The 27,680-nt window shown below is 46.7% G+C and overlaps 1 protein-coding gene across 15 annotated transcripts in view; it reads right to left on the reverse strand.

Annotated features, from left to right (window-relative positions):
• The window catches only part of Dennd1a (DENN domain containing 1A), a 477,089-nt gene that overhangs the window by 21,334 nt on the left and 428,075 nt on the right, over positions 1 to 27,680 (reverse strand). For 9 of the 15 annotated variants that reach the window (XM_060390072.1, XM_060390075.1, XM_060390073.1 and 6 more), the window contains 2 exons: positions 25,924 to 26,055; positions 1,777 to 1,833 (listed from right to left, as the gene is read on the reverse strand). In XM_060390072.1, coding sequence (XP_060246055.1) covers positions 1,777 to 1,833; positions 25,924 to 26,055 — 189 coding nt within the window. The remainder of the gene's footprint in view (positions 1 to 1,776; positions 1,834 to 25,923; positions 26,056 to 27,680) is intronic. The other 6 variants (XM_060390076.1, XM_021633350.2, XM_021633349.2 and 3 more) reach the window with 1 other exon arrangement.

The raw sequence follows: 27,680 nt of genomic DNA on the forward strand, positions 1-27,680 counted from the left end.
AGACAAAACAATATGGTGTGCTTAGCTTAATCCTAGGCACATTCAGGGGTGCTTATACTTCCCAACTCTTATCCCTGCCATGACATAATGCTGCCCAGAGACCTCCCAGGAAGTTCATCTGGCCAGACTCAGTCAATTTTTTCCAACTAAAGTCTCTGTCCTGTATGCTGAACACATCTCATTTCCACAGAGACAGAGGCGTCAGGAACTGGGAACACCAGAAGGACCTACAGTTCTCCCGTGTTACAGTTTGGTCATCCTTGCTAAGGGATAAGCTACCCAGTGTATTTTCTGAAATGGGGGAACCACAATGCTTAGTACATAGAGCTACTATGAATGAGGGTCTGTTATAAAAAGAGGGTGGGTCAGAGAGCTTTAGTCCTTGCCCCAAATCATACAGCCTCAGCACTTATGGCCAGTTCTGATGAATCCCCAAATCCACATTGCTAAGGTTTGCACTGAGCTATTTGCTATATTCTATGAGATTTGACCCAGAAGTACTTCCTGTCTTCCGAAGTGAGTCTTTTGCTGCTTATGCCTGTCTTCTGTTGACAGGGGGCATAAAATTCCAGCTCCCTGGCAGGTGCGCCAGTTGGGGTTTTTGAATCACATTCTCATAGGGGCACTGAATGGGTCTATCACCTCATGGGTCTGGAATGTCAGATTCCAAACCTACCAATGGAGCCATTTAAATTACCTTCTCTACCCCAAATCTTTAACTCTGGTACTCAGTGGGCAAGAGGAAGAGACAGAACATCTGTTGTCTACCCAGGCAGTAGCTACCCAATGGATGGTGGGTATGTACACCCACCATCAAATAGACACCTGGTTTAGCCTCGTCCCTGCACAGTATGGTCTTTGTGCCTTCAGAAGAGGGATCCAGAGGAATGTACTGGGAAGGGCCAGTACGCTCGTTTTTGAGGTGCTCTGACTATAGCTGACTCCTGTGCCTGGGCATGGCTACCTCAGACAATAGACTGGGGAACCTTCCCTTGGGAAGTGGTCTCCATCAAACTATCCTAGTGGGTTTCTCACTCTGAGACATTTATGTCCCAGCAAGGTCAAGGTCATGGGAGAAGAAGCTCACAGACGCTAAGCACTGATGCTACAAGTCAAACCAAGGGCCCTGCTTGTGCTAGGCAAGCACTCTGTCACTGGGCCACAATTCCAGCCAAGGCATTTCTCTTTAAAACACATGGGCTTTTCCCCACGTCCTACGCTGTTCACAGATGTTGGTTAGTACTCCGTACTTTGTTCTGTTTTCCAACCCTCCCTTAGCACGTTTTGTGGGCATGCATCTCTCCTTGTGATGCCTAGCAGGGGACAGTGCCTGTCTCCATTTAACGGGCACTATGTTTTCTGCTCTTGGGAAGATACAGCAAACGTATTTCCCAACCAAGACCTGGGGGGAATAAGACCCCTGCTGTCAAACTGTGGCTTCCTCTGTGAGGAAGAGGCATTTGCAGTGAGCCATTAAAGCTCAGTGGCTAGAAATACAACTCTCCCTGGGAGATTCGCTTAAATGAAGCGAAGCTTCACACAGCAGCCTGGCTACCCACAGCTACAGCCTGCAAGTCACTGAGCTGATTCAGAAAAAGGAGAGAGAAGCCCAGAAAATGCAAGTTCCAGCTCATGCCACACAGCAAGGGAAGCTGAAAAACCCATTTCCCAGTTTCCTTATGCCAGGCAGGAGAGTCCACACTCTCCAGGTTTAGTGAGGCCAGGGGACAGGGACAGGCAGTGTTAGATGGGGAGAGTACACCACCGGCTACTCACGGGCCTTGAGCGCTGGATCTTGGGAGGCGGCGGCCGAGTGGGATGGAGTCTTTGTAGCTGCATTAAAGTGGAAACTTAAAACATCAGTTCACATTGAGATGGCTCCATGCATTTCTACACATGGCCTGGGAAAAAGCCTGGAGTCAATGGGGTCCATTCTGCTCCCTCCCTCACACAGTCCTTGTCCTCCCTGTTAGCTTTCAGTTCTGACCTCCTCTCCGCTCTAGATCATCACAATCTTTTCTCAGCAGGATCCCTTGCTCTGATCTTCATTTTCTACTCATGTAAGGGGGACTCTGTAAACTGCAGCATGATATCACACCACTACACCACAACACTACACCACATCACACCACACACCACACCACACACCATATCACATCACCACACACCATATCATATCACCGCACACCACACATCACACACACCGTGTCACACCCACTTTCGAAACCATCAGTGGCTGCTCCTGTCCTCAGCTGGCATGTATAGACTTTGTTAGTAGCACCATGTAGCTCCTTCCCAAAGTTCACTCAAGCCCAGCCTGAGAAGACCCTCAAGTGGTACTGGGCTGATAAGCCTCACTTCCTGTCTTCCCCTAAAGGAGTCAGTGACCTTCCCATTTTGATTGTCCTGTCCTGAAAGGCCCCGCCCAGGTCAGGTGAAGCCTCCAGTCCTGGAGGTCGAAGAGCCTCTGCTGACAGGTGGCTAATGGTTCTGTAGGAGGCTGACTGGGATATGGGCAGGGAGGAGCCTTCTCTGTGGAACAAATACAATTTGAGGAACATGCTTGGCTTCTGCAGTCAGGATGTGGATCAACAGAGAGCTTATGTCTTAGCTTTCCTCATGAAACTTTATCTCTAAAGCCAGACTTCATCCTTTTAACAGCCTGATGACGTCTTGAACACAAGTAGGAAAAGGAGCAGGCAGAGCAAGGGACAGGAAAAATCTGTATAAGTTCAAGGCTGCAGACTCCCAGCCAGCCCTGAAGGCTTCTAGTTGGTTCCCACCCATTCAGTCTCTTAATTCACAAAGATACACCACCATTTGATAAGACTACTCCAGCAATAGCCAGTGTAGAAGCCAATGTCCATGTGTGGTGGGTTCAAATTAAGATGTACTGAAAGTGTGAAATACACACTAGATTTCAGGGACTTAGAAAAGAATGTAAAACATCTCATTACTAATTTTTATGCTGATTTCATGTTGAAATGGTAATATTTTTGGAACTTTGGGTGAAATGTGTTATTAAAATCAACCCCACCTGTTCCTTTTACTCTTCACATGCCTTACTCAGAATTCCCTGTGTGATTCAAATGTGTGGCTTGCATTACACTGTTTTCTCAGCCAGTGCTGACTTGGGTCTCACTTGGTATGGTCTCTGCACCTGACCCCTAGAAGGTTGGGCCTATGTCACAGGCATCCCTGAAGCCTGAGGGCCTGAGGGTTTTGGTAGGGCAGCATTTAGAGAGCAGGTGGCTTAGCTGGATGAGGGCTAAGCTGCCTGGTGTCCCTTATGTAGTTGGCTGCTAGCTGGAAGTTGGGGATGTTGCCTAGAGAGATGGGCATGGCTGTCATGTTTCTTTCTCTTCATGGCTTACAGGAAGTATGCAGGGCAGAAGGGCACAGAGCTCCTAGGTCACCTCTAAGGAAGAAGCCGATGGAGAGGATGCACAGGCTCTCTCAGGCCAGGTGTCCCGTCCCAACCTTGCCACCTCCCCTGCTTCTTTCATGCTTGGAGTTCTACTGCTGCAAACCATCTAGTTTGTCCTACTGTGCCTACTGCGAGTCACCTCTAACCTGCGTTATTTCTATCCCTGCTGGTGGTAGAGTGCTTGGCAGATGGCCTCTGGGGTTAGGTGGCTTTAGATAGAGTCCTGGCTGTCCACTTACTCTCCAGGTTACTCTGGGCCATGGCAACCATTTAAGTTTCCCTGTGCCCATATTAGCAGCATGGGCAACCACATCTCTAGCCTAGAAGGCTGTTAGGAAGGGCTAGTGAGATCTTGCATATCCCTGCTTGTAGGTACCAGCACCTGCCACCATTAGCAGGTTTTTCCCTCCTCCAGCCTCTCCGTCTCCCAACCCATCTTCTTCCCCTAACATAAAAAATAAATACATGCCCAATCATGACACTTGCCATCTGAAGTCATATCGGTGCGAGGTGGCTATCTCTCAAGGTGTCTCCTGAGAAACTGGCCCTGGGAGATGCATTGCTTAAAGGGGAGCTGGAGTTCTCTAGCCACACGAGTCTGGGAAATGCTGTGTGCTGTCTGGTCCCTTCTGGAGACTCACCATGTTTGTTAGCACAAGCCAGGGCTGCTGTGTCTTACAAGCACTCAACACCACCAAACAGCCCAAACCTATGAACTTCTTTTAAAAGTTGCATCCTAAAAATTTTTTAAGTGTTTTTCAAGATAGGGTTTCTTTGTGTAGCTTTGGTTGTCCTGCACCTAACTGTACACCAGGCTCTCCTGGAACTCACAGAGATTGCCTGCCTCTGCCTCCCAAGTGTTGGGATTACAGGCGTGCACCACCATCGCCTGGCTCATCCTAAATTCTTTAGAACAGCCTTTCTTTCACTGTAACACTTTCTGATATCTCTTTTAAGTGCCGCCTGCAGCACATTCCTCCATGTACCCTTTGGTAGTCATAAGACTTCCTAGGCCCTTGATGAGTGATTTTGGCTTAAAGTTCCTGCCACATGTAGAAACCCAAGGGATGTTAATTTTGTTTTTGAGACAGGGTCCCATGTATCCCAGGCTGGCCTTAAATTTGCTCTATACTTGAGGATGAGCTTGACCATCTCTGATCCTCCACCTCCTGCCTCCAGGCTGCGGTGATTACAGGTGTGTCTCCACACCTGGTTTTCTGCGGTGCTGAGGACTGAGCCCAGGGTTTCAGCACTCTACTGAGACCTACCTCCAGTGAAGAGGATATTAGTTTTGCAGATTCCTATAAATACCCGATTTTTTTCTGTGACTGTCAGGAGCCTGTGTTGGTTCTTTTACAACTGAATATATAAAGGGGCAGGACAGCAGCTCAGTGGACACACCCAGCCCAGAAGCTTAAAGGTCTGAGTGGGATTTTAAAGATGCCGAGAATGGATAATATGATACAGCTGTTTTGACATGACCAGATAGGTAAAAACAAAGCCCAACCTAAGCAATCAAGAACAGGATGTCTTGCTGGCCCTCTGAAGTCAGAGGTTTTCCCTACAGGCTGTCGTCATTGAGGACAAAACTCTGGGGGGCTACACATGAGAGGCAGTTGTATACACTAATCTAAAGCACACAGCTGTGGGGACACAGGCCAGTGCCACCTTCCCAGAGTGGCTTCCAGGAGAAGGAAATGCTCTCAGGGGTATGCATTAAAGTCCCCTGGGGCTAAGAGAGAAGGAAGGGGGTGGTAGCACCAATTATCAGGGCGCTCTACCACGAAGTGTGTGGGACCCTGGGGAGCTGTGTGGAAGCAAGCAGGAACCTGCAAGATTGACAGAGGACTGAATGTACAGTGGTGAGCAGTCTTTCTTAGGCTTCTGATGCTAGAACATTCAATTTGTGGGGTTCCCTCCTGATCTTCCCACAGAGGCCAGGCTCCATCTAGGCTAGCTTGGCGACTTTGGTGAAACCTGGGCCTCAGTGTCCTCATCTGAGTATAACCAAGCTGGGCTATGGTGGCTGCAGTTTCCCAAATGTCCCAGGACAGGTGGCCTGGGGGCAAAGATGGGCATGTGGGAGAGCTGAGAACAGGCTGTATAGGGTAAATGCAACTGTTCATTTACCCTATACAGCCTGTTCTCAGCTGGAGAACAGGTGGGAGTAGGGGATGAAGAAAATCAGGAAAAGACAAATGTAGTGAAACACATTGCTTTCCAGAAGGTAGCCTCAATGGGAAGCCAATCTTTGGATTGAGGGACCATGACTCCACAGCACCATGAGTTGGGGCTTGAGGAGACTACAGAGCTGGGCAGGATTAGTGACAGTCATTACCATGAACTGGGAGCTTCCTGAACACCCTGCTCCACTGGCTGTGGCTTCCTGTCAGGAGCTGAGGGTAGAGCCACAGTGGGGCTTGCTCACAAGGGACAGAAGTGAGAGGCAGAGACCCACTAAGTGCACCCACTGGAACATGGTGCTGAAGCAGTGTGGGCTCAGGCCTCTTAATTTCAAGTTCACATTCTCATGGTCCACAACAGGAGGCCAGAAAGGCTGTAACATGGAGCAGAACAGGACCAGGTGGGACAGAGTAATCACATCATATGTGAGCCTTAGGACCCTGATGATGGGCACGCAGTTACACAGCCTCTGGCAGCCACTGGCTAAAAGTTTCATTAATGGTGCACTTGGCATCTCTTGAGCTGGGCTGTGGCATGAAGGGTGGGGGCTGGAGGTCAGCACAGCACATCCACCTTCTAGAAGGCTGTACACTGTAAGGGTTCTTCCCCAGGATGGTGATGGAACAGCTATGCAGGGCTAAGGCCTGGGGACTCATGGAAGAACAAGACAGTATATTCCCACTAGCAGTGGAGTGAGATCTGACTAGACCCATAAGAAATAGGAGGAGGAGGAGGAGGAAGAGGAGGACGAGGAAGAGGAGGAGGAGGAGGAGGAGGAGGTGGAGGAGGAGGAGAAGGAAGAGGAGGAGGAGGAGGAGGAAGAGGAGGAGGACGAGGAGGAGGAGGAGGAGGAGGAGGAGGAGGAGGAGGAGGAGGAGGAGGAGGAGGAGGAGGATTCTTCACAGCTTCTGTTTCTGGGCAGGTTCAGAATTGGCTCTCTGCATGGGTATATGTTAGGTATCAGCTGACCCCTCTGGAGCTACTAACAACTCCTTTGTCAGACCTATTGTGGACACTGGAAAAGCACAATTAGAACAATGGGAAGCTCAGAGTGGGGCCCTGAGGATGAGACAGGGCCACCTAATTGCACAGTCCTGTCATACTCTTAGGTCTTTCTGGAAAAATACTGGGAACACAAGGACCTTGGTTTTCCAAGGTGTATGCTGTCAGTCAGGCAGGCTCTGCCAAAGAACATTAGACTTTAGACATAATCAAGAATTTCTACCTTGGGGCTGGAGAGATGGCTCAGTGGTTAAGGGCACTGGCTGCTCTTACAGAGGACCCAGGTTCATTTCCCAGCACCCACAAGGCAGCTTACAAATGTCTGTAACTCTAGTTCCAAGTGACCTAGCACCCTTACACAAATGCACATAAAGTAAAATTAATAGATTATTAATTTTTTCCTATATTGTTTCTGCCTTTTGAGATCCCTAGTTCCTGGTGAAGCAAGTTAGAAGTTTATTTCCAGTACAGAGACAGAAAACAGAGATCCAAAGAGGTTATGTTACTGGTATGAGGTGATACAGCTGCAAGAACTAAGACAAGAATTCTTAGTTCACTGGACTGCTCTGTTCTTGTCTGAGTTTCCCAAGTCATCTGGAATCCCCTTGTCCCGTGTGTGCCTTAAGAGAAAACACTGACAAGAAGGAGACAAATGTCTTTCCCTTTGTTTCCGAAGAAGGCAGGTGATTCATCCATCTGATACAGTATAGCCCATACTGTATCAGATGCAGGATCCATGTGTGACTGGGATTAGAGTAGAGGAGGTCAGTCACAAGGCAGGAGGAAAGCAGGGATGCCATGGTCAGCACAGGTGCAGAGGAAGCACTCTGGGTGCGTGGTAGAGGGGAGCCACAGTACTCCAGGAAGAACAGTGAGGCTGAATATGTAGGTGGGGCAGGCTTAGACTTGGAGGGACTGGGGAGAGTCAGAGACAAAAGGGCCTTGACAGTTGGGCTAAGAAGGGTAGGTTTTCTTCCAACTTAGTGGAGAGATGCAGCCAGGAACACAAGAAACCTTAGTGTTCTTAGAGCATAAAATGGACAGGAAGCCAAATAGATAACTGCTCCTCTTCAGGCATGGAGGTCTGCCCAACTTGCAGCTCTGGGACCACCGGAAGTAATAAACACAAGAAGGGGGAGGCCTGAAAATGTGATTGGCACAGGGGTTCCAGAGAAGAGCAGGACTCTGTGGCCTTTGCCATTCTGGGCCTGGCCCTGGGTATTTATTTCTCTGTCAGCTGTGTAGACCAGGTAGGTATGCTCATTGGATATGAAATCCACATTTACATGGACAGCATCTGATTTGCAGTTAATTTGTTGATGCAGCAAAACACATTGTTTCTAAAAGGTCAGGGGGGAAGTGGCATTGGAATATCAACTTAATTACCTGGGCGGCACGGATGAGCAGACGCCCTGCACAGATGAATGGGCATCTTGCATATGGTTGTGGAATGGAAAATGTTCATCTGCTAGGCACGGACTTGGGGAGTTGGGAGGGGAGACAGCTTAGTATATATGAGAAAGGAGGGGGCACCTGGATGTCTGGGGAGCAGTCTGTATGTGTCATGTGCATTGCCTGTTCATCTGACACATTTGCTACCTCAGAGAGTCCTCCACATGGAGTAAGAGCTGCTGTCTTGGGTTACAGAGGTGAGGGGAGTTAAGGCCTCACCCAGAGACATACAGAGAAGCGGGAGTTAGGCCAGCACAAGAGGGTCACCATCTTAAGACAATTACTGGCTACTGGTGGAGGGGGAGTTCTAAGATGTCTTCTTTGGGATAGGAGACTGTTTAGGAATGAACATGAAATCCCTCTATTCTTAATGGATCACCATCCTAGGACTAACCCTTTAATGTCCTTATGAGGTAAAAATCACTGTGGGGAAAAAAAATGGGTCATAAAAGGATATGAAATGCTAGTTAGGAAGAGGGTAGGTTAGTCACTGAGGTCAAAGAGAATGGATGCTTGATGAAACTCCAGGGCTGTGCATGCTAAGCTTGGGGTGTGCAAGAGAGAGGGAGAAGCAGCAGCTTTCCTGGGAGGATAGTAGGGGAGGAAGCTCCGCTCCTCTGGAGCCAGAAAAGGTGGGCATGACTAATAGGACAGTTGCCTACAAGAACTGGTCTCCAAGGCTGGTACCAAGGGTGACCTCAACCATTTCTGTGCTACTTATGATCTTCATTGTTCCTTCCCTCCAGACCTTATCTGGCTGCATGGAAGGGGCTGAGGGGAAGCTGGATGGGGCTTGGGTTTCTCAGTTTGTCCTGGGAATGTGCTGGGAACCGAGCAGGCGTGAAAGAATTCACAATTACACTCTGTTGCTATTTAACGAGGGAAGAGTTCACCTGGTTAATTTTCCTGGCTAGTATTCACATCAATACTCTGACCTGTGTGTGAAGCAGACCCTGTTGGGAGGGGAAGACAAAGCTTTCTATGGCTTTACAAAGGGCCTCTGGGCCAGGAGCAAGGCTCTCCTACTCTTTGGGACTGGAAATCTGCTATTATGCAAGGTATGGAAATAAAAGAGGGCTTCTTTTGATATGCCTCCAAAAGGGAGTGTATTGAAGTGATATTTTTGTGGAGTGTTTCCTTTGAAATGCCCAACCAGCTCTCCGAGGCATGGCTCTCTTCTGTCCCCCCAACTCCTGTCATTATTTCCAGTTCTCTTTGCCCAGCCATGACTGAGTTGATCCTGCTTGCTGGGGAGGATCAAATGCTTGTCTCTGCTTCAGAGTTTCAGCCAGGACAGCTGGAGCATCCCCGGGCCCTGGTGATGTGTTCTGGGCCTGTGTGGCTCAGCAGGGCATGAGAAAAAAGTGGGGGATCCTTGGTCCCAAAGCATTTGCAAAGGTAACAAGCTCTTGTCTGGTGGATATTATTGAAAAAAAAAAAAAAAGCTGAACAGGAGAGACCCTGACCTCATGGCTGAGGATGGAGTGGCCATCTGCTTGCTAATAGTCCACCCACACAACATGGTAGGAAAGGGGCTCTTCCTGCAGAAGTGAGGTAGGGAGTGGGAGGCACTACACCCCAGAGTGCTCTTGAGGGGCTAGGGACACCCAGAACCTGCCAGTGGTGCTGACCAGCTTGGGATGAAGGCTTTGCCAGGGTCCCACTCTACAGGCAGGGAAACAGAAGTCTTTCACCTTCCCTCATAGTATACAGGAAGACAGACACCTGGTATGCGAGTCAGCCTTGGGCTGTTTGTTGCCTAGAGGGTGGTTTTCATATGCCCACAGCTTGCTGTCCTGAGGTGTCACCTGTGTGGGGGCTGAGGGCATCCAGGACTGAAGACGGTTCTGAAGGATGACTGCAGCACTTGCAGAGGGGTCTGGGCAAGTGGTCTGCAGAAGAGGCTGGCCTCAGGATCCAGGCTCACTGCCATACCCTGCCTTCTACGCGTGCGTGCTGTGCTGAAAGCCTCTCAGGCCTCCCTGAATAGCCGCACACTCTTTCCAATGTTGACAGGAGTAGTATTTTGTAGTGGTGCTGGTTAATTTGTAGTGGCATTTGTGGTTTGAAGCCTTGTCAAGATTCCTGATTACTTCCCGTGCAAGGAGCTCCGCTGATGGGGAAGTTCACATGCTGAACAAAAGCAGCCAGGCAGCTGGGAGGGAAGGCTGCGTGGTGGCTGGGTGACCCAGCCAGCTTGGGGGACAGCGGCAGGGGAGGGAGGAGGACCAGACGTGGGCCAGCGGGAGGGGAGTCCTTTGTTTTTAGTTGGTGCAGGTGCAGGGCCTGAATAGGTGGCATCCCATTGGCTGTTGGAGGTCGGGTACCAGATGCGCCTGGTGGCTGGGCAGGGGCAGGGGGCTCTGCTGACTGTACCATTCTTTGCCCAAACAGAAGCAGGAGGCAGGTGCCTTGTTGCTCCCTCCACTTGATGGCCATCTGGGATCCCATCAATGGTGGGCTCCTGGGCAACATTGTCTAGGAGTCTCACTGGTGATGAGGTGAGAGGAAAGACCTCCAGATGTTCTTTGATATCAACAGGAGGTGCTGGCTCTTGGTACATGCTGTGGTCTAGGTCTGTGCTAGGAGCTCAGCAGATAACAGGTCTCAAGAATGCTACAGGGAAATTGATATTGCCTTATAAGGCAGAAACAGTGAGGCAACGTGGCTCAGTGACTCTTGTAGATCAAGCCTTACAGCTAACAGGTGGTACAGACATAATTCAAGCCCAGGTATGCCCATGAGCACACACACTTTTCACGATACCCAACATAAACAGAGCAGTAGAAGGCAGACGGTGACATATGCTCTGTGAGCCCAGGGCACTGCTTCCCCTCCCCTCCCAATGATGCTGTTCCCTGACATCCTGGAGCTCTCTATTCTGTGAAGTCTGTTCAATCCCTCGGGAAGGACTGCCTGAAAAGCTGCTTGCATTCCGCTAGGCCTGTGCCCTGCTTGGTGAGAATTTGCTCAGTACATTAAGAGCCAGGACCAGCTCAGCAAAAGCAAGACTCATTTATCATCTCTGGAATGGTGTCCACTCCAAGCAGTACAGCAGTAGGAAACGAAAAGAAAAGCTTCCACCTAATTTTGCAGTGGTATAGATAGGAAAACTCCATAACCTCTCACTTCCCAGCCCAAGAGAACTGGTCACATCCCTGTGCTCAGCAAGCTATTAAGGCCCAGGCCTTGCCTCCAGGGCCTCACCTCTTAGCCCATTACAATTAGCTTTCTTTTGCCATCACTCAGCTCTAGCTCTCATAGCTTCTGTTCTTTTCATCACACATTGGTCCTCTACCAACCCTCACACACCCACCTGACACATTCTTGCTACCCCTTCAAGCTGCTTTCCCTTCCCTGAGTGCTCTCCATTCCTCACTCTAAAAAGTGGGAATTCTTTCCTCCTTTTTTCCCTAAGAGGGGCAGTCTTTGGTGAGGGGGATGTACATAGAGACTTCTGGGTCCTGGTACAGGCCTGGCATATGGTAAGAACATAATAATACCCACAATACCCTGAGTGAGTAGCTAGCAGCAGGCCCTTCCAGGCCTTTAACCAAGTATCCACCAGTTATCTATATCACTCAGATTACTTTGTCCTCAGCACAGCACTAGTAACATTCCTGGCTTGCTTCTGATAAGGAATCTCTCTCTCTCTCTCTCTCTCTCTCTCTCTCTCTCTCTCTCTCTCTCTCTCTCTCTCTCTCTCTCAATAGGGTTTCTCTGTGTAGTCCTGGCTGTCCTGGAACTTGCTTTGTAGACAAGGCTGGCTATACAGAGATCTGCCTGCCTCTGCTTCCCAAGTACTGGGATTAAGGGTGTGTGCCACCATCATCTGGCCTAGAACTACTCTCAACCAGGAGACATACTAACCTGCCACACTGAGCCCTAGGGCTATTCCCCAAAGCAAGAGCCTTTTTCTTTTTCTTTTCTTTCTTCTTCTTCTTTTTAATTTTTTTTTTTTTTTAGTGGAATGCAGGTATTGAAGCATTAGGAAGCTTAGATATGAAATATCCCAAAATTTCCCCAGTGTATCTGTTAAAGAAAGACAGTTGGGTTTGCTAGATAGGGAGTGGATCTTTTTTTTTTTCCCCCTTCCCTCCATCTCTAGGAACAAATGGATGGAGAACCTGGTTTAAAATTCCTGGACCCTGGAATACATTCCTATCTGTGCCAGAGTCTACCATCCAGAGCCTCAGCAGAGTTTAAAATCCCAGCTAATAGGTTAACAACTGTTTTTCTTCAGCTTCAAATGAAGAATATCAGAAGGCTGGGGGAATATGCAGCTTTCCAATTTGTACGGACTGCACACAGCTCCCTGCAATGTGTGTTTGACAGGACTGACATTTTGTACCGCTGTGAGATGGGAAAACGTGTGACATTTTTATTCATGGTGGCGTACGCCCTTGTAATGATCAGCTCTGGTCGGTGTGCTTACCGCAGCAGCCCCGAGCCCTCGGAGAACAAACAGGAGCCCAAGGTGCCAGCAGTTCCACTGCCTTATTAAACACCGCCAGGATCCTAACGAAGACCAACTGCTGGAAAATCTCACTGTCAAATCCTCAAGGACACTGTCAGCGCACAGTTAACTGCATATATTTTTCATTTAAAATACTGAAATCCAGCATTGTGCCATTGCAACCAAGGGGAGGGGTGCCCACTCCAGCCATTCTGTCAGCTACTTCTCCTGAGTTCCAGATGTTGGAACCAGATACCCAGTGGGATTCAGAGCTCAGAGAGGGGTGGCAGAGATGGACACAGACTCTGTGAAAACCTACCCAAGCTTTCATGGTGAGGGGCTGAAAATTACAGAGTTTTGGGAGGAGTAGACTTAGAAAGTCTACTCACTAGCTCTGTTTGCAAGCCAAAGTGAATCTGCATAATTAGAAAATTCTTTTGGCCCAGCCAGCCATCTTCCTGGAGGTGCAACCCATTACATCCTGCAACTTGGTGCTAATCAGCCTTCTGCTCAGCAGCAGACCTCAAGACATCTGCAACAACACACGGCCACAGTAGGTGTCATACTTTGGCAGAAAGGCTGTGTGTCAGGGTACCCACCTGTGATCTCACCAGTTGCCTCAAACCAAAAGCCTCAAGGTCACCAGGCAGAGGACCCTCCCTCCCTTTCAGTGGTCATTTCTAATGCTGATGCATAATGATGGATGGAAACCAGTCACCTGGCAGCTCCTTGCAGCCCCCACACTGTTAAACTAGGTGATTTGGTTATGAAAACATTAATGTATTGGTGCATTTATTTTGTAAATATGCATTATTTATACAGTGCCTCTATTTCCATATCCCAGCCCTGATGCACCAAGACACAGTGCTATTTATATATGGGATCCTTGGCGTAAAAGGCCTAACGAGCTGCCCTGTGTGGTTCCTATGGGTTTGCAAAAATGGCCAGTCGAACATGGCCAGCTTGAAACCCATGTTCTCTATCTAGGATGGTACAGGCTTAAATTTTTAAAGGCACGCCTATATAGTTGTTTTAGCATAACATCCTGGGGCAGTGAAGAGCTGGCCATCTTGGGAGAGACCACAACAGCCCAGCGCTTGGGATGGAAGGAGGAAGCTATGGGGAGTTGGATGAAGAGGCACACAACTAGGAGAACAAATAGGGCTGCAAGGACAGGAAAGCTGCACCCATTTCCTTGAAGGAGGCAGTGGACAGCTCCACTGGCCTGTGCCTTGGGCTGCAGAGAAGGTACAGGTACACTCACTGACTGTACAGCCCAGTGGATATGCCCTCTCTCATAGGCCGTGCTGCAAGCCTCAGCTGAGCACGCTGACGAGAAATGCAGCCAGTGTCTAGCTTTGTGTTATTCCACCTCAGACTCCAACAGCTGTATGTTCCAACAGACTTCATGCCTGCTGTGCACTGGCCTGTGAGCCTCTTACACAGTTTCCCTTCATCTTCGTTCATGTCATCAGCATCCTCAGCTAAGCTCTACAAGTTCTCACTTGAAATATTAGTGATGTTTTAGTGGTCTTTCTAAATTACCTCTTCCATTCCAGTTGTTCAGGTCATAGTTGCTAGTGCCTTGAAGACAACCTGTTCCTGGCTCCAAGTCATTCAAGGGGTATAATTTAAACTCCCCCAAGGCTTGACTACTGCCCAGCTCTTACCTCCTTGGCCTCTGGTGCCCATGTTGGCTCCTACTTCCCTGATGTCTCATTCTCTTGTCTGGAATGCTCACCATCACCCATTCAATATATGATGAGTATTATGGAGAGTCTCTCCAGATCCAGTTGGAATGTTCCCTCTTCTAAGATGCCTGCTCTGCTCTTCATTCCCTGAACCTGTGCCCACTATGACCAGCACACTTGTTTCCATTAGCATTTCCTCTTTGTGGTGTTTGAGGACAGCCTCTCCCAGCCACTGGGCCGTGGAGGCAGGCAACATCTTATTCTCTATGACCCATGGGCTTTGGTCCCTGCCACACCTCAAGTATGCCTGATGAGTGAAGGAGTAAATTCATGAGGTCCTAAAAGAATTAATGTTGTGTTGGCAGAAAGACCAAGATCTCAGACTGTCTGCTCCTAAGATGGGAGTGATGTGTGCAGGAGGCTGGCATGCAGCCATGGATATAGGAAACTGCTGGTATCTCCCAGCTTTGCCAGGTTGGGAAGAGGGCCTAAGAACACCTGAATTTCTGCTGAACACACTGCCAGGCACCAGGGGGGCATTAAGAAAATGGCTGTGTTAAAGCAACTAGTGCTGGGACAGAGCACAGTTCCTTGCACAGGCTGAAGGCAGGTGTCTTATGCAGGAAAGGGAGAAATGCAGCAAAGCAACCTTGACCGAGAGAGTCAACCAAATGCCTGGAGAAGCAGGTAGTGTTGGTGAAGAGGGCTTGCTAAGAGGTGAGGACAATTCAGGCTCTGGCTTGGATGGGTATGCTTAGTTTGAACTCTAGCCTTGCCACTTACTATACAATCTTGATCAGGTTGCTTGACCTCTCTAGGAAAACACTTGTATCCACTGTGTAGGGCTGTTGGGAAGATTAAGTGACATGACATGAGGCTTGGAGAGGGGCCTGCTCTAGCACAGCAGGTCCACACTATCATGAGAGGTTCCTCAGTGCATTTGACCCTTCTTATACTACATTTCTCTTGGTTGTTCCTATGACTCCCTTCTCAAGGGCACGGACAGGTTAATAATTCCCCTGGTCTATAAGCAGTGCCCAGATCAGGGCAGGATCACACATCTGGCAGGATGTGTGATAGGTAGCTCCTGGCACATACTGGCACACATGTGCACACACTGGCACACACAGTGGCCACTAGGCAGAACTTCCTGTCTAGCCAAGGATACCAAGTTGACCTTTCTTCTCTACTGGTATAAGCTTCCCACCTCTGGCCTTGAGGATTCTAATCTGATGCCTCCTCTGGTCTCACTTGTCCTTCTGGTTTCAATATCTCCCTGGCAGGAGCTGGACTTGGAATAGCTCTGACACAGACCTTTAAAGAATGCTGTTTTTAGGCCCTGGTCAGTGTCTTGGCAAAGACACCCTACTGTCACCTGCTGAGCAGGGCTAGGCTTCAGGACAATGCTCAACACAAGATTTGGGGCATATGACACTGGGCACCATGGAACATCTCCTCTCACTCTTGTCATTTTCTCTACTGAATAGATAGGGCTCGCTCAAGGCACAAGGTGGGCAGGCCTGCAGCTCCTTGTTCTCACTCACCTTCAAGTCACCCCCACATTTTCATGGGGAGCTTGTCTGTGCCAGGGATAAGCATGAAGGCAATACTATTCCTTATTGAGTTACTAGCAGGAAACAGCCGACAAGGACAGAGCTGGCCCAGAGTGGTTTGGGAGAAGCCAGGAAAGGCTTGGTGGAGTAGCGAAGCTTGGGTAGGGCTCTGGGATTCTGTGGGATACAGCAGAAGAGGAAAGGTATTCTTGGTGGTGGAGATGGTAGGATTCATATTGGGGTTCTCCTTATACCCAGCCTGGAGTTTTGACTTGGAGCAGATGCTCATAAAGAGCTGGTAAATAAACAAATACTAGATGTTTAGGGATAGAGAGATGGAAGGACTCAGGCCAATATAGAGGGAGCCTGACAGAGTCTTACAGAGTAAGCAGGAAGTGGCAGAAGTGAAGTATGGCTGGGCTTTGAAGACTGGTGTGCTAGTCTGCTTATACAGGGGAATCCAGAGTGGGGCTGAGAATCACATTCTGGAAGGCTCATGTCAGTACTTGCCAATGTTCTCTAATGTCCCCTGGGGTGTAGAGGGGTGGTGGGTTGACACCTTGGTTAACTAGGGAGGGGCAGGTTAGAAGTCCAATGACAGAGTAAGTCACTCTAGCAGCTGGAGCTTTTGAAACAGAAACAAGGTAGAAACAGACATTAGGAAAGAGTTAGGGACTAGGAGTGTTTACTGCTCTTGCTGAGAGAGGACCCAGGTTTGATTCTTAGCACCCACAAGGCAGCTCACAACAGCCTGCAACTCAAGTTTTGAGGGGTTCAACCCCCAGTTCTGACCTCTGTAAGCTTCTGTGTGTACATTGTGCACATGTACACTCTGGCACACATACATACACATGCAATTAGAAGAGAAGAAAGTGACACTAGGACATGGCAGAACAAAAGTGCTGCTAGAAACTGCAGGCACATCAGCCCTAGGGGGCTCCACCAGATGATGTCAGAGGTCAGCACTGTGGAACGGGAGGACAAAACACAGTTCCCAGGCACCAGGCCCACTCAGGCCTTCTTCCTGCTTAGAAAAAAGAGTTTCAACCTGTCAGGATGCTCAGATTCTATTCCTTGGTAGTTTTAGTTGGACCTTTCTGGAGGTCACACCTTGGGCTAAAACAACAGTTTAAAAGGGAAGTGTTCACCAGTGCGTAAGCACTGGACGAAGCCAAGTGCTGAGTCCCTAAGACAGAGATGAATAGTCTAGGGCTTCATGTGATGCCAACCTCCCATCCTAGTATGGCTTAAACAGCAGTGAAGTATAGTTTCTCAGGCTTAGAGTCTTCCCCATGGATCTAAGACACAGCTGTTAGAAGCTGTTTCCATTGGCTTTAGGTTAAAGAATCTGGTCTAAAGTGAGAGGGTTACTGAACAGTGTACCCAGGTTGTAGGACATGCTCAAGTTGACTCTGAGGAAATGATGGTTCCCCTCTATGGGGTCACCAAGACCAAGACCCAAACAGTTGGGGTTTAAATGCAAAGGGCAGACAAGACCTTGGGGAGCCTCTTAGCTTGATGACTTTGAATCAGCAGCTATTAGATTGGGGGTTCTGTGAAGTAAGGTATATGGTGACTGCAACAGCTGCTTTCACAGATTGGCACAGAAGAGCCATCAGTTTCTGTATCCATAACCTGATTCTTGGCTTTTCCCCACTCTGGGCTATGACTGCTGCTGACCCTGCCACTCTCCATCCCAAGAAGCATGCTTACTCCTTTCACCTGGGATATCAAGTTCTAATCCCCCTGGCTGGGACATACTGGCATGCCTGCATGCCTGTCCTCTTCCCTCCATGCCCCTCTTCACACCCCCCCTCTTTTTTGGTGTTCTATTGTTGTTTTGTTTCATTTTTTCGAGACAGAATTTCTCTGTGTAGCCCTGGCTGTTCTGGAACTAGCTCTGTAGGATGGCCTCAAACTCAGGGATCCATTACTCCTGCCTTCTGAGAACTGGGATTAAAGGTGTGTGACACTACAGCTTCCCCTGTCTCCCCCCCCCCCCCTTTAAAAATCTTGGATTCTACTTGATGTCTGCCTTTGACTCTGCATGCTCTTGTAATCATAGGTATCTCTGGGTATGAACTTTTCTCTGGAACAGGACAAGAGGTGAGGACAATTTTCTGTTGGGTCTTCTGCACACTGTTATTTTGATTTAGTCTTCCTTCTCTTGAGAACAGCCTTCCAGCTCTTTTACAGGAATTACTCCTTCTTCATCTCTGAGGTGTGTACATTCACGGAGTTTATCCATAACAGGCAGGAGATCCGCAGCCATGGTGACTGGCTAGGAGATGGGCTCAGAATCCAAGCTGGTTTAGTCAGTCATGATCACACCTTATATGGAAGCTACTTCTTTTTGCTACAAGGGCATGTTCTGCAGTGGTAAGTCATCTGACCATTGTATAAGGGTGTCTCTTGAGAGCAGTATTTGAAAAACTGGGGAAAGGCCTGGAAAAACTCGATTTGATACCAGAATTGAACCATAATCACAGCTGATATAAGCCAACAATTTTTAAAATTTTGTATCTCTTGTTTGTACCCCAAACAATATAAATTCCTAATTTATGTCCTTCCTTGGCATTCAGTTGACTTGGTATCTGACCTGGCCAATACCAACTAATTCCTACACATGCCCACACAGCTCTGTAGTCATTTCCTTCACACACACCAGGAAAGTACCCAGCATGCTTTTGTGATAAGTGGTGGTTTTGGCTTATAGTGTCTCTATCCAGTGAAGGATAAAAGTACACTTGTCTTGACACCAACTGAGGCACAGAAATGTTAAGGAGGGCCTGAAGTCTCAAAGGTAACTAGAAACAAAGCTTTACTGTTCTCCAGCGACCCTGGGCCACCAGCCCAATTTCTGCACTGGATTAACGTTATGCACTCATCAAGAAATCACCATGGTCTCAGCAGAGCTGGGGAAGAGCCAAGCTTTAGGCCATAACCTGGTCGGAAATGAGCTCTGACTTCTGCCTCTGAGCTGCACACCATTGGACAAGTCCTCATAATCTCCATGCCTGTCCTGTTCTCGGTGAGAGGGATAAGCTTTGAGACCTGTCCCCAACAAGATGGCCTGGTGGACCACATGGCTTAGTCTACTGCAATGGCAAGAAGTTGCTGCAGCAGCTGGAGCTAGAACAGAGAGCTCAGGTCTTAGCACAGCACCTGGTAGGTAGTGAGAAACTCAGTGCTACCCTTCTGCCTCAGCTGCTCTTAAAACCAGTCAGATGCCCAGTATGCAAGATGGGTTCAACCTGGTGCCTGGCCCTCAGGTCCCAAGAGGAGGGTGGTGTCAGGGGAGATGGACCGTCACAGTGACATTCTGCATCTGTTCTTCACTTGGGCTGATTAGAACTGTTGCAGTTTGACAGTCACTGTTCTGAGGTAGAGATCTGATGACTGCTTTGACACTATACCAGGAGCCCTGCCCACACTGCTGAGTCCTGTAGTACTGTTAGCTCCCTCAAATGAGAGAAATGCTTACGGAGGCCACGCTGCCTGCTGCAACAGAAAGCTAATGACTTTCCATCTCAGCCTCTGAGTTTCCATCATGTGAGCTCTCTATCATGACTGACTCATTGGGGAGATAGTGTGTAGTGCATGTGCATGCACGTGTGTAGGTATGTACACCTACCTGCCTATGCATATGTGGAGTTCAGAGGGTGATGTCTGGTATCTTCCTCAACTAATCCCCACCTTGTTTTTTTGAGACAAGGTCTCTCAATGAGCCCAGAGTTTGAAGTTTTGGCTAGATTGGCTGGCCAGCAAGTCCATAGGATCCACCTGAATGGGCCCACCCATTCCTGATATGTCTCACTAGCTTTGTACAAGGGAATTGGGGATCAAATTTACATTATCACATTTGCATGGCAAGCACTTTAGCAACTGAGCTACCTCTCCAACTCCCATATATGTAGTTTTTGTGACTGAGTCTTCCTATGTAGCCTAGACTGGCTTCAGACTTGTGGCAATCTTTTTGTCTCAGCCTCCCAAGTGCTGGAATTGCATGCCTAATGGTTGCAATTTATATTCTATATAGCTCAGAGATGAGTGCCTCTTTCTCTGATAGTTCTCCCCTCCCTCTCTCAAATAGGTCCATGTGACCTTAGGGTGCAGAGGAAGGGTGTCTCAGTCCTTTGGCTTGTCCTCCAATTCCACCGTGGAACATTTATGATTATAAGTATTGCAACTGAAACAAAACCAAATAACTTGTGGGACACATAGGTAGGAAGAAGTCAAACAATAGTCAATTAATTACAATCCAATTTAAACACCTATAGTAATAATAAAGCTTCTGTGTGTTTACAGACTGCTAGCTCCATGCCAGGTCCTGTTGAAGACTGTGGACTTTCAAGAGGTTCATTTTCTCATGGGGGAAGATTACAAGACTGTGTGAGAGACTGGTGTGTGCAGAGTCCTGGGGGAAGAATACAGAGCAGAGCAGCCATGTCTTCCTATAGGAGCCAGTAGGCTTACAAGAGACCTGCTCTGGGTTTGAACACAGAGGTGAAGGACCTTCTGGGCCAGGTCAAGGGGGAAGATGGAATCATTAGGGGGGGACTAGGAGCATGGTAGTAAAATAGCTGTCTGCAAGGCCGTGTGGGTACTGCAGTAGGAGTGTCAATCAGGAGGCATGGTACACTTGAGTGGTCATTTATCAAGGCTGTAAGAGAGGTGATGGAAGAGGAGGGGACTGAGCAGTGTTCAGGGTTGGTGTGTGTGTTCTGAGGCGGAAGATGAGGATGAGGAAGGAGTATGGCAGGGAGTGTATGTTTAAACTGGGGGTCTCTGAGGTGTCGGGAGAACACAGACACCTCTGGAGGTATGGGTGAGGAATGGCTGAACAGTAGGGAATTAAGTATGACTTCCAAGGTCAATGGCAGAAGGAACTTCTCAGGAAACTCAGAGCCAAGGGTGTTGAGGGCATTTGTTGGCTGGGTAGCATTTTTAGCTCAGCATGAGACTGGTAGCAAAGGATAGGCTCATGCTTGTGGCCATATTTCCAGAGCTGGTCTTAGGATGGTGCTCAAACCTCTGCCACAGCTCACTAGTTAGCTGCCATGGTACTTGATTGGGATTCTGGTTTAAACAGCTTTATTGTTATTTTTTTTAAGGGTGAGGCACAGTGGTCCATGTCTTTAATCCCAGGCAGAGGTAGGAGAATCTCACTGAGTTCATGGCCAGCCTGGTCTATGTAGCAAGCAAGTTCCAGAATATCCAGGAGTACATATACAGACTTTGCCTCAAAAACAAAATATATGGGCATTTTGCTTGTATGTATGTCTACGTACCATGTGTATGCTTGGTGCCCACAGAGGCCAGAAATAGGTATTTGATCCTCTGGAACTGGAGGTACAGATGGTTGTGAGCCTCCATGTGGGTGCTGGGAATTGAACTCAGGTCCTTTGGGAGAGTAGTCACTGCTTTAACCATTGAGCCATCACTCTAGACTCTAAACAGGTTTTTTTTTTTTTTTCTTTAACTTTACATTGAAGAAGTTCATAATCCTTTTCAAATGGAAGGAGTAGAGAGGTACATTTCAAGATGTATTTTTTGGAATCTGTACACTGGAAGTCAAGCAATTACTCATTTTGCAGATCAATGAACTGTGAAAAACATGAAGCAAGTCTGGAAGGTCTGAGAACTGGTCCTCCCACTTCTTTCTCAATGAGCCTTGGCAGCACCCTGGGCTAGCAGCAAGCATCTCTGGATCCCAGCATTTGTCCAGTTCTCTAGCAGGGAGGGTTGTATACAGCTAAGAGAAACAGAGGTGTTGCTGCTAGTTTAAGAGTAGACATAAGTGAATCATTCTAGAACAGCCGAACTGGTTTCCTTGCCAGCTGATGGTTATGACTCATTTTAGTGAGTACAGATATTCAAAGTACCCAGTGGCTTGTGCATCTGACTCTAGATGCAGGAAAGTTTCTTTAGGAGGTGTCCCCTCTACTGCTTCCTGCCAAGGGAGAGGGGCCATAGCATGGTGTTGTTCCCTGTACATGCTCCCATTTTGCTGGAGAGGACCCTGCTTCCTCACTCCTTCTAAAGCCAGGGACAGGAAGGAATTCCCATTCCCCATTCTAGAAGAGTAAAACCAGGGATATGAATACCTAGCCTGTCTTCCCTGTCTTCTCACTCTGCCTGGAGAAAAGAGCTTCTCTGGGGATCTGAGAAGGGACTGCACATGTCCTGTCTTCTCTTCCAAGTCCATAGATCCTCCTTGTTAGGTGCTTTTGGGCAGCTCTACTACTGTCTACTGATTCCATGAGGAGTAACTCAATCCTTAAAAACTCTGAAGCAATGTTTTAGCAACCATTTGGCCTTAGGATTTATGCAATATTCTCCTTTTACTCTTTATTTCTTTTGAGTTAGCATTCTAAGTAGCCCAGGCTGGACTTGAACTCCTGATCTTGCTTCTATCTCCCTTCGAGTGCTAAGATTACAGGGGTACAACATCTTGCCTAGCTTTAGTCTTTATTTAAAAGATTTGCATTTTAGGGGCTGAGAAGATGGTTCAATGAGTAAAGATGCTTGCTGCCATCATGACAACTTGTTTGATCTTCAAGACTCACATGGGGGAAGGCGAGAACTGATTTCTCCAAGTTGTCCTCTGATCTCTCTCTCTCTCTCTCTCTCTCTCTCTCTCTCTCTCTCTCTCTCTCTCTCACACACACACACACACACACACCCTCCCTCTTTTTTTTCTCTCTCTTTCCATCATTATGTCCTATGAGAGACTGGATTCTTACTTATACATGGTATGTGAATGAAGAAGTGATTATGCAAATAGAGGCTTGGAGGAGAACAGCAAATAAGAAACTATCTTTTCTCCCTGACAGTGGTCACTCTCAGCACTGAGTCCCCCCTTTTCAGCTACACCCACCACAGTTGAGGAGTCTGCAAAGAGCCTTTTGCTCTCACCTTATAGGATCTGTCCACTGGGGCTGTCCTACCTATGCACCAACACTAGTGCTGTAATTTAGAAGGGTTAATGTTGCTATCTCAACAGTCCTGGTTTTCACAGGTCAGATAAGTGAACTTTTTGTTTTATTTTGTTTTACCTTATTATTTACTTTTGAGACAGAATATCATATGTATTCCTGACTGGCTTCAAACTTGTGTTGTTCCTTTCTTAGCTTCCCAAGGCCCACGATTATAAACATGTATTACCAAGCCCAGCTCTAGCTAGGTAAGCAGACTTGAAGAAACCCATAGGAATGTAAGCCCAGGGTGAGAATGTTCAGGAGGTTTAGCAGGTACAATCTGACTAGGGTTAGAGTCAGGCTGCCTGGAGTGTCCATATCGGAAATGTGGGTCTGGGCAGGTCCTTTTAGGTGTTTCAGCTCTTGATCCATAAAACAAGGCCGACGGTCCCTTCCTTCATATGAGATATTGTGAGGTCTGCTCCTCCACCCCCAAGAAGAGAATTTACATACTAGGGCTATATGTGTAGCCCTATAGGTGAAGATTTAACCTTTGTTAAAGATTAAAAAAAAAAAACAAAAACAAAACTGGACTAGTATGTTAAATCTGTGATTTTTGAGATACCATGAGATGAGGCTACAGTTTGGATGCATATCAGGTTCAAAATATTTAGAGAACAATGTCAAGTAAGGAAAACATAGAACATAGAAAACATTTAAAAACTGTTAGAAAGAACCCTTAAAACTCAGGCTGGCCATAAGGAACTGTACTCTTGTAAGCAATGGCCCATCAAAGGAGGCCCCAGGGAAGGACTGAAGGGTAATCCACCAAGGAGCAAAGCTGCAAAGAAGAAAAAAAAAAAAAAAGGGAGTGTGTGTACCTGTGGTTTCTCTGGCCCCACCCCCACCCTAGCTAATCTGTCACCTAATAAGAAGGGGCCAGCACAAGTGAGCTAGCTGGCAGTTCACTTACAGCAAACTGATTAAGAATGTTCAACCAACAGCAGACTATAGACCTTTCCAGGGAAAATAAATAGAGTGTAGACTGTATGCAAATGTGTTTGTCACTTTGACAGCACGTCTCAATTAAGGCATCTTGTGGCTGTGGGTAGGCTCTGTGGCTGCAGCTGGAAGAGAGAGCCCGCTGCATGGCTGATACCAGGGGCTTGACCTTAATCCGCATGCATGCATTAAAAAAAAATTCCTGCCTTCCTGTATACTTGCATAATGCTGGCAGCCACGTGAGGGAAGTGACAAACGGGGGTGGGGGGAAGCCACTTTCATCCTCTCCAGTTTGCAGACCTGTGAAGGCACAGACAGCTCTTATTTCAACAGAGTTTGGGGTGGCTTTTTAATTGTTTATCCCCCGCCCGCATGAGCAAGCACACTCTTATTCTGCATTTAGCTGGGAATGACATTAAAGCATCTCTCTATTTCTTGCTGAAATGGAAAGAAGGTCTCTATTTCAAATAGGGCTTCCTTTTTTGTGTGTTTTGAAAATGGAATGTTTAACACCATGAAATCCCTCTCCCCCGCCTCTTCTTTCTCTGTAATGGGCTCCCAACTCCAGCGAGGGTTCCTTTCATGGGCAGGTTCGAATGTGCAGGAATGAGGACAAAAGAAAGCAAGAAGCTGACTCTGGAATGCCACAATGGTGACAACCAGGGCTGTGTGTTTCAGCAAACGTGGCCAGGAACTGGGGTGAGGATTGCTCCACCAGGGCCTGAGCCCGGAGGAGGCAGATCTTCAGGGTGCAAACACCAGTGTGCTTTGAAGATAATGGGTTAGTCAGCAATTCTGCTTTACAGAACTCGCCAGTTTCTATGATATCCCTTTAAGTATAAAATTGGAAAAAAGGCAGATTTCTCCAACTGATGAGGTGTGGACATATTACTTGAAAAGACTGATTAGAAAAGAGTGATTTTCATGTTGCAGCCAGCTCATGCCTTACAACAACCCACAGTGGCTGTTTTGCTAGTTCCTTTTATTCCTTTTATATTTTTATTTATTTTTCTTGTATATGTGTTTGCTTACGTATGTGAGGAATGTGCATGCCAAGATCCAAATGTGGAAGTCAGAGGACAAATTGGGAGAGTTGGTTTTCTCCTTCTACCATCCAGTGGCTGGGGACTGAACTCAAATTGTCAGGCTTGGCCACAGGTATCTTTACCTGCTGAGCCATCTTCAGGGCTTGGTTCTCTTTGTTTTTAAGGAGTTCATTGCCTGGTACATAACGGCACTCGATGAATATCTTTCAAAATAAGAAATGTTTTAAACTCAGGATTCTAGATCCTTTCTGAGGTGAAATATCAATCCTACTTACAGTAAATAAAAATCATACAGACTAGCTTTATCATACTTCATCTAGAGAATGGCTAAAGAGTCAGGTGATTTAAGCTCAGTCATACACCAGAGCTTGCTGAGCAAGCATTAGGTCCTTTCACTAGAAAAACAAACAACAACAAGAAGAAACCTTGCAAACTCTTTTTACAACCTAACAGAGCCATGTTTCAGGTATGAAATCAAATCAAAACTACCAAACTAAACCACACACACTATACAAAACATGTTTATATTTGATAATTAAAGCAGTTGATTGAAAAGAGGTGGGGAAGAGTACATAATTATTTTAATTGAAAATATAATCACAGGTAGGAAATAGATACAGATTTCAATTTCTTTAAAGTGTACTATGTATTACTTAAAAGGAAAGAAATAAAATCAAACAAATAGACAATTTTTTAAGCACTCAGGTCCTTGCAAGCAGTTGGGGAAAGAGCTGGATCTTTAGAATCACAGCAAAGATGCTAACTCCAAGAAGTGCAACTCCCAATATTGATTTTCAGGAAGTACATTAATGAAGAACTCCTAATTGACGTTTTAAAAAAGCCTTTGCATGTTGCCTTCTATTTGAAGGTGCAAAGAAGGGACTGGGATGCCTAAGTGTTCTAATGAGATGCTTAGCTAACAGACACCTAAAATGTAGTGACAAGGTCTAGAGAAGAAAATATACTTTAATGATTCCATTTAACAGTGGAGCTACTGACGACCATTGCCATGTTGTCCCTCCCCAGATTTTTGAAAATATGTTTATGTCTAACTCATAACAGCATGAAGAACATGGAGTTTCTTTGCTGAAGGAGAGCTGGGTGCAAACTCACAGGTGCTCACAGTCCAACTTCTGATACAAACAAAATCAAAAGAACCAAAAGGCCCTGTGAAAGGGCATAGCTCATACCTGCCCAAAGTGGACTGTGATTGGCCTCCTGTCTTCTCGAAGTTTGGGGTCCTTGGCCTCTGTCAGTGGAGATGGCATGGTTTTTGGCAGTGGCTCTTCTGCAGAGGAAGCACAGCCATTCTCGGTGATGTCCTGCAGGGAAAAGGAAGGTCTGGGGTTGGCACTGGGGTCCTGACCATTTGCCCTCTCACCTCATCCCCACAAGCCTGCTAAGAACTCCCTCCAGCCTATTCTAAGCCTGACCCCTGGGAGAGGTGCAGAAAACAGAAGCCAACTTGGCCTTCTGACACTGATGCATCAAAGAAGCTAAAATCATCCACATGCAACTGTAAACATAATAATTTACAGCGGTGAAAAAATGATTTCATTCTATATTCTTCTATGGCTACTTTCATTTTCACATGTTCACTTTGTCTGTATGCAGACATTTAAAATTACTTGTAATCACAGCTCATGCATAATTTTATATCCTGTTTTTCTCCAATATAAGCATTACCATGGTGCTACATAGTTATTATAATAATAATTTTAATGGATGCATAATATTTTCATTGAACAGACACCAAATGATTTAATAATTCATCCCATCACTATTGGGTGCTTGTTTTTTTTTTTTTTTAATTTTTCCTTTCAAAATGCTAGCAATAAATGTCACATTTTTCTTTCCTTTTGTATTACTGCTTTTGTGGAAATCCCCAGGAACGAAAACATGAGGTCAAACATAAACACTTTTTAAGGCTTTTTATTCATTTTACCAAATTGCTTTCCAATTTACACCAACTACCCACAGTGGGTGTGTTATCAGTTTCACAGTACTTGTTAGCCTTATCATTTTAAAAATGTATTGCTAATTTAATAGGTGAAAAATTAGACCTCATTGTTGTTTTAATTTGCATTACTTTGATTATTTTCCAGTGTGGCCTTTTTTTCTGTCTGCTTACTGATCACAGTCCTGGCCCTCTCCTCTTCAAATTGTGGTTTTGGAAGGGCCTAAGGGACTCCCTGACCTGTACAGTATCTACAGGACCAAAAAAAAATATTTTTAAACCTAAACATTTACATTTTATTTGTATGTCTGGTGAATGAAGTTAAGAAAACTCCCCATGTGCAAAGGGTAGGTCATGGCTTCTTTGGCTGTGGTTGCCAGCTGAGCACTGGCATGGGCTATCAAAACATGGATGTGTTCCCCTTCTGCCATAAGCATTAGATGTTTTATTGAGGTCAAGTAAGTTACTCAGGACAAGTCAGAGAACAAATAACATTTAAGTAATCATTTTTTTTTTTTCACCACAAAAATCTCACAGCCTGAATTAAATAACATAAGATCCAATTCTTTCCATTGTAAAAACAATTGTACATTTTGGTCAACAGGATATTCCTCAAATTCTGCAGTTAAGAGACTTCTGATCATTAGCCACTTTCTCAACAGAACATGAGACAGAGGGAAAGTGGTTACGCAGAAAGTAATTATGTATTAAGGAGGAGGCAAAGTTAAGATCTCTGAGCCTCAGTTTCCCTAACTGTACCTGGGAACATGGGAGCTAGGGAGGAAAGAAGATAGGTAATGTAACATAAGTGCCTAGTTCATCATTCACTACCTAATAAACTATTGGAACGAAACAGATAGCTTTCACACATGCATGCATATATGTGTGTGAGTGTATGTGTGCGAGTGTATGCAGTATCATACATCTAACTGCCTACTTCCTGGCTTCCTTTCCTAAAAATCAGCTGCTGTGCAAGCCAGCCCAGAAGAG

This window comes from Meriones unguiculatus, chromosome 8 (genome assembly GCF_030254825.1).
Source record: "Meriones unguiculatus strain TT.TT164.6M chromosome 8, Bangor_MerUng_6.1, whole genome shotgun sequence".
Classification (NCBI taxonomy): domain Eukaryota; kingdom Metazoa; phylum Chordata; class Mammalia; order Rodentia; family Muridae; genus Meriones; species Meriones unguiculatus.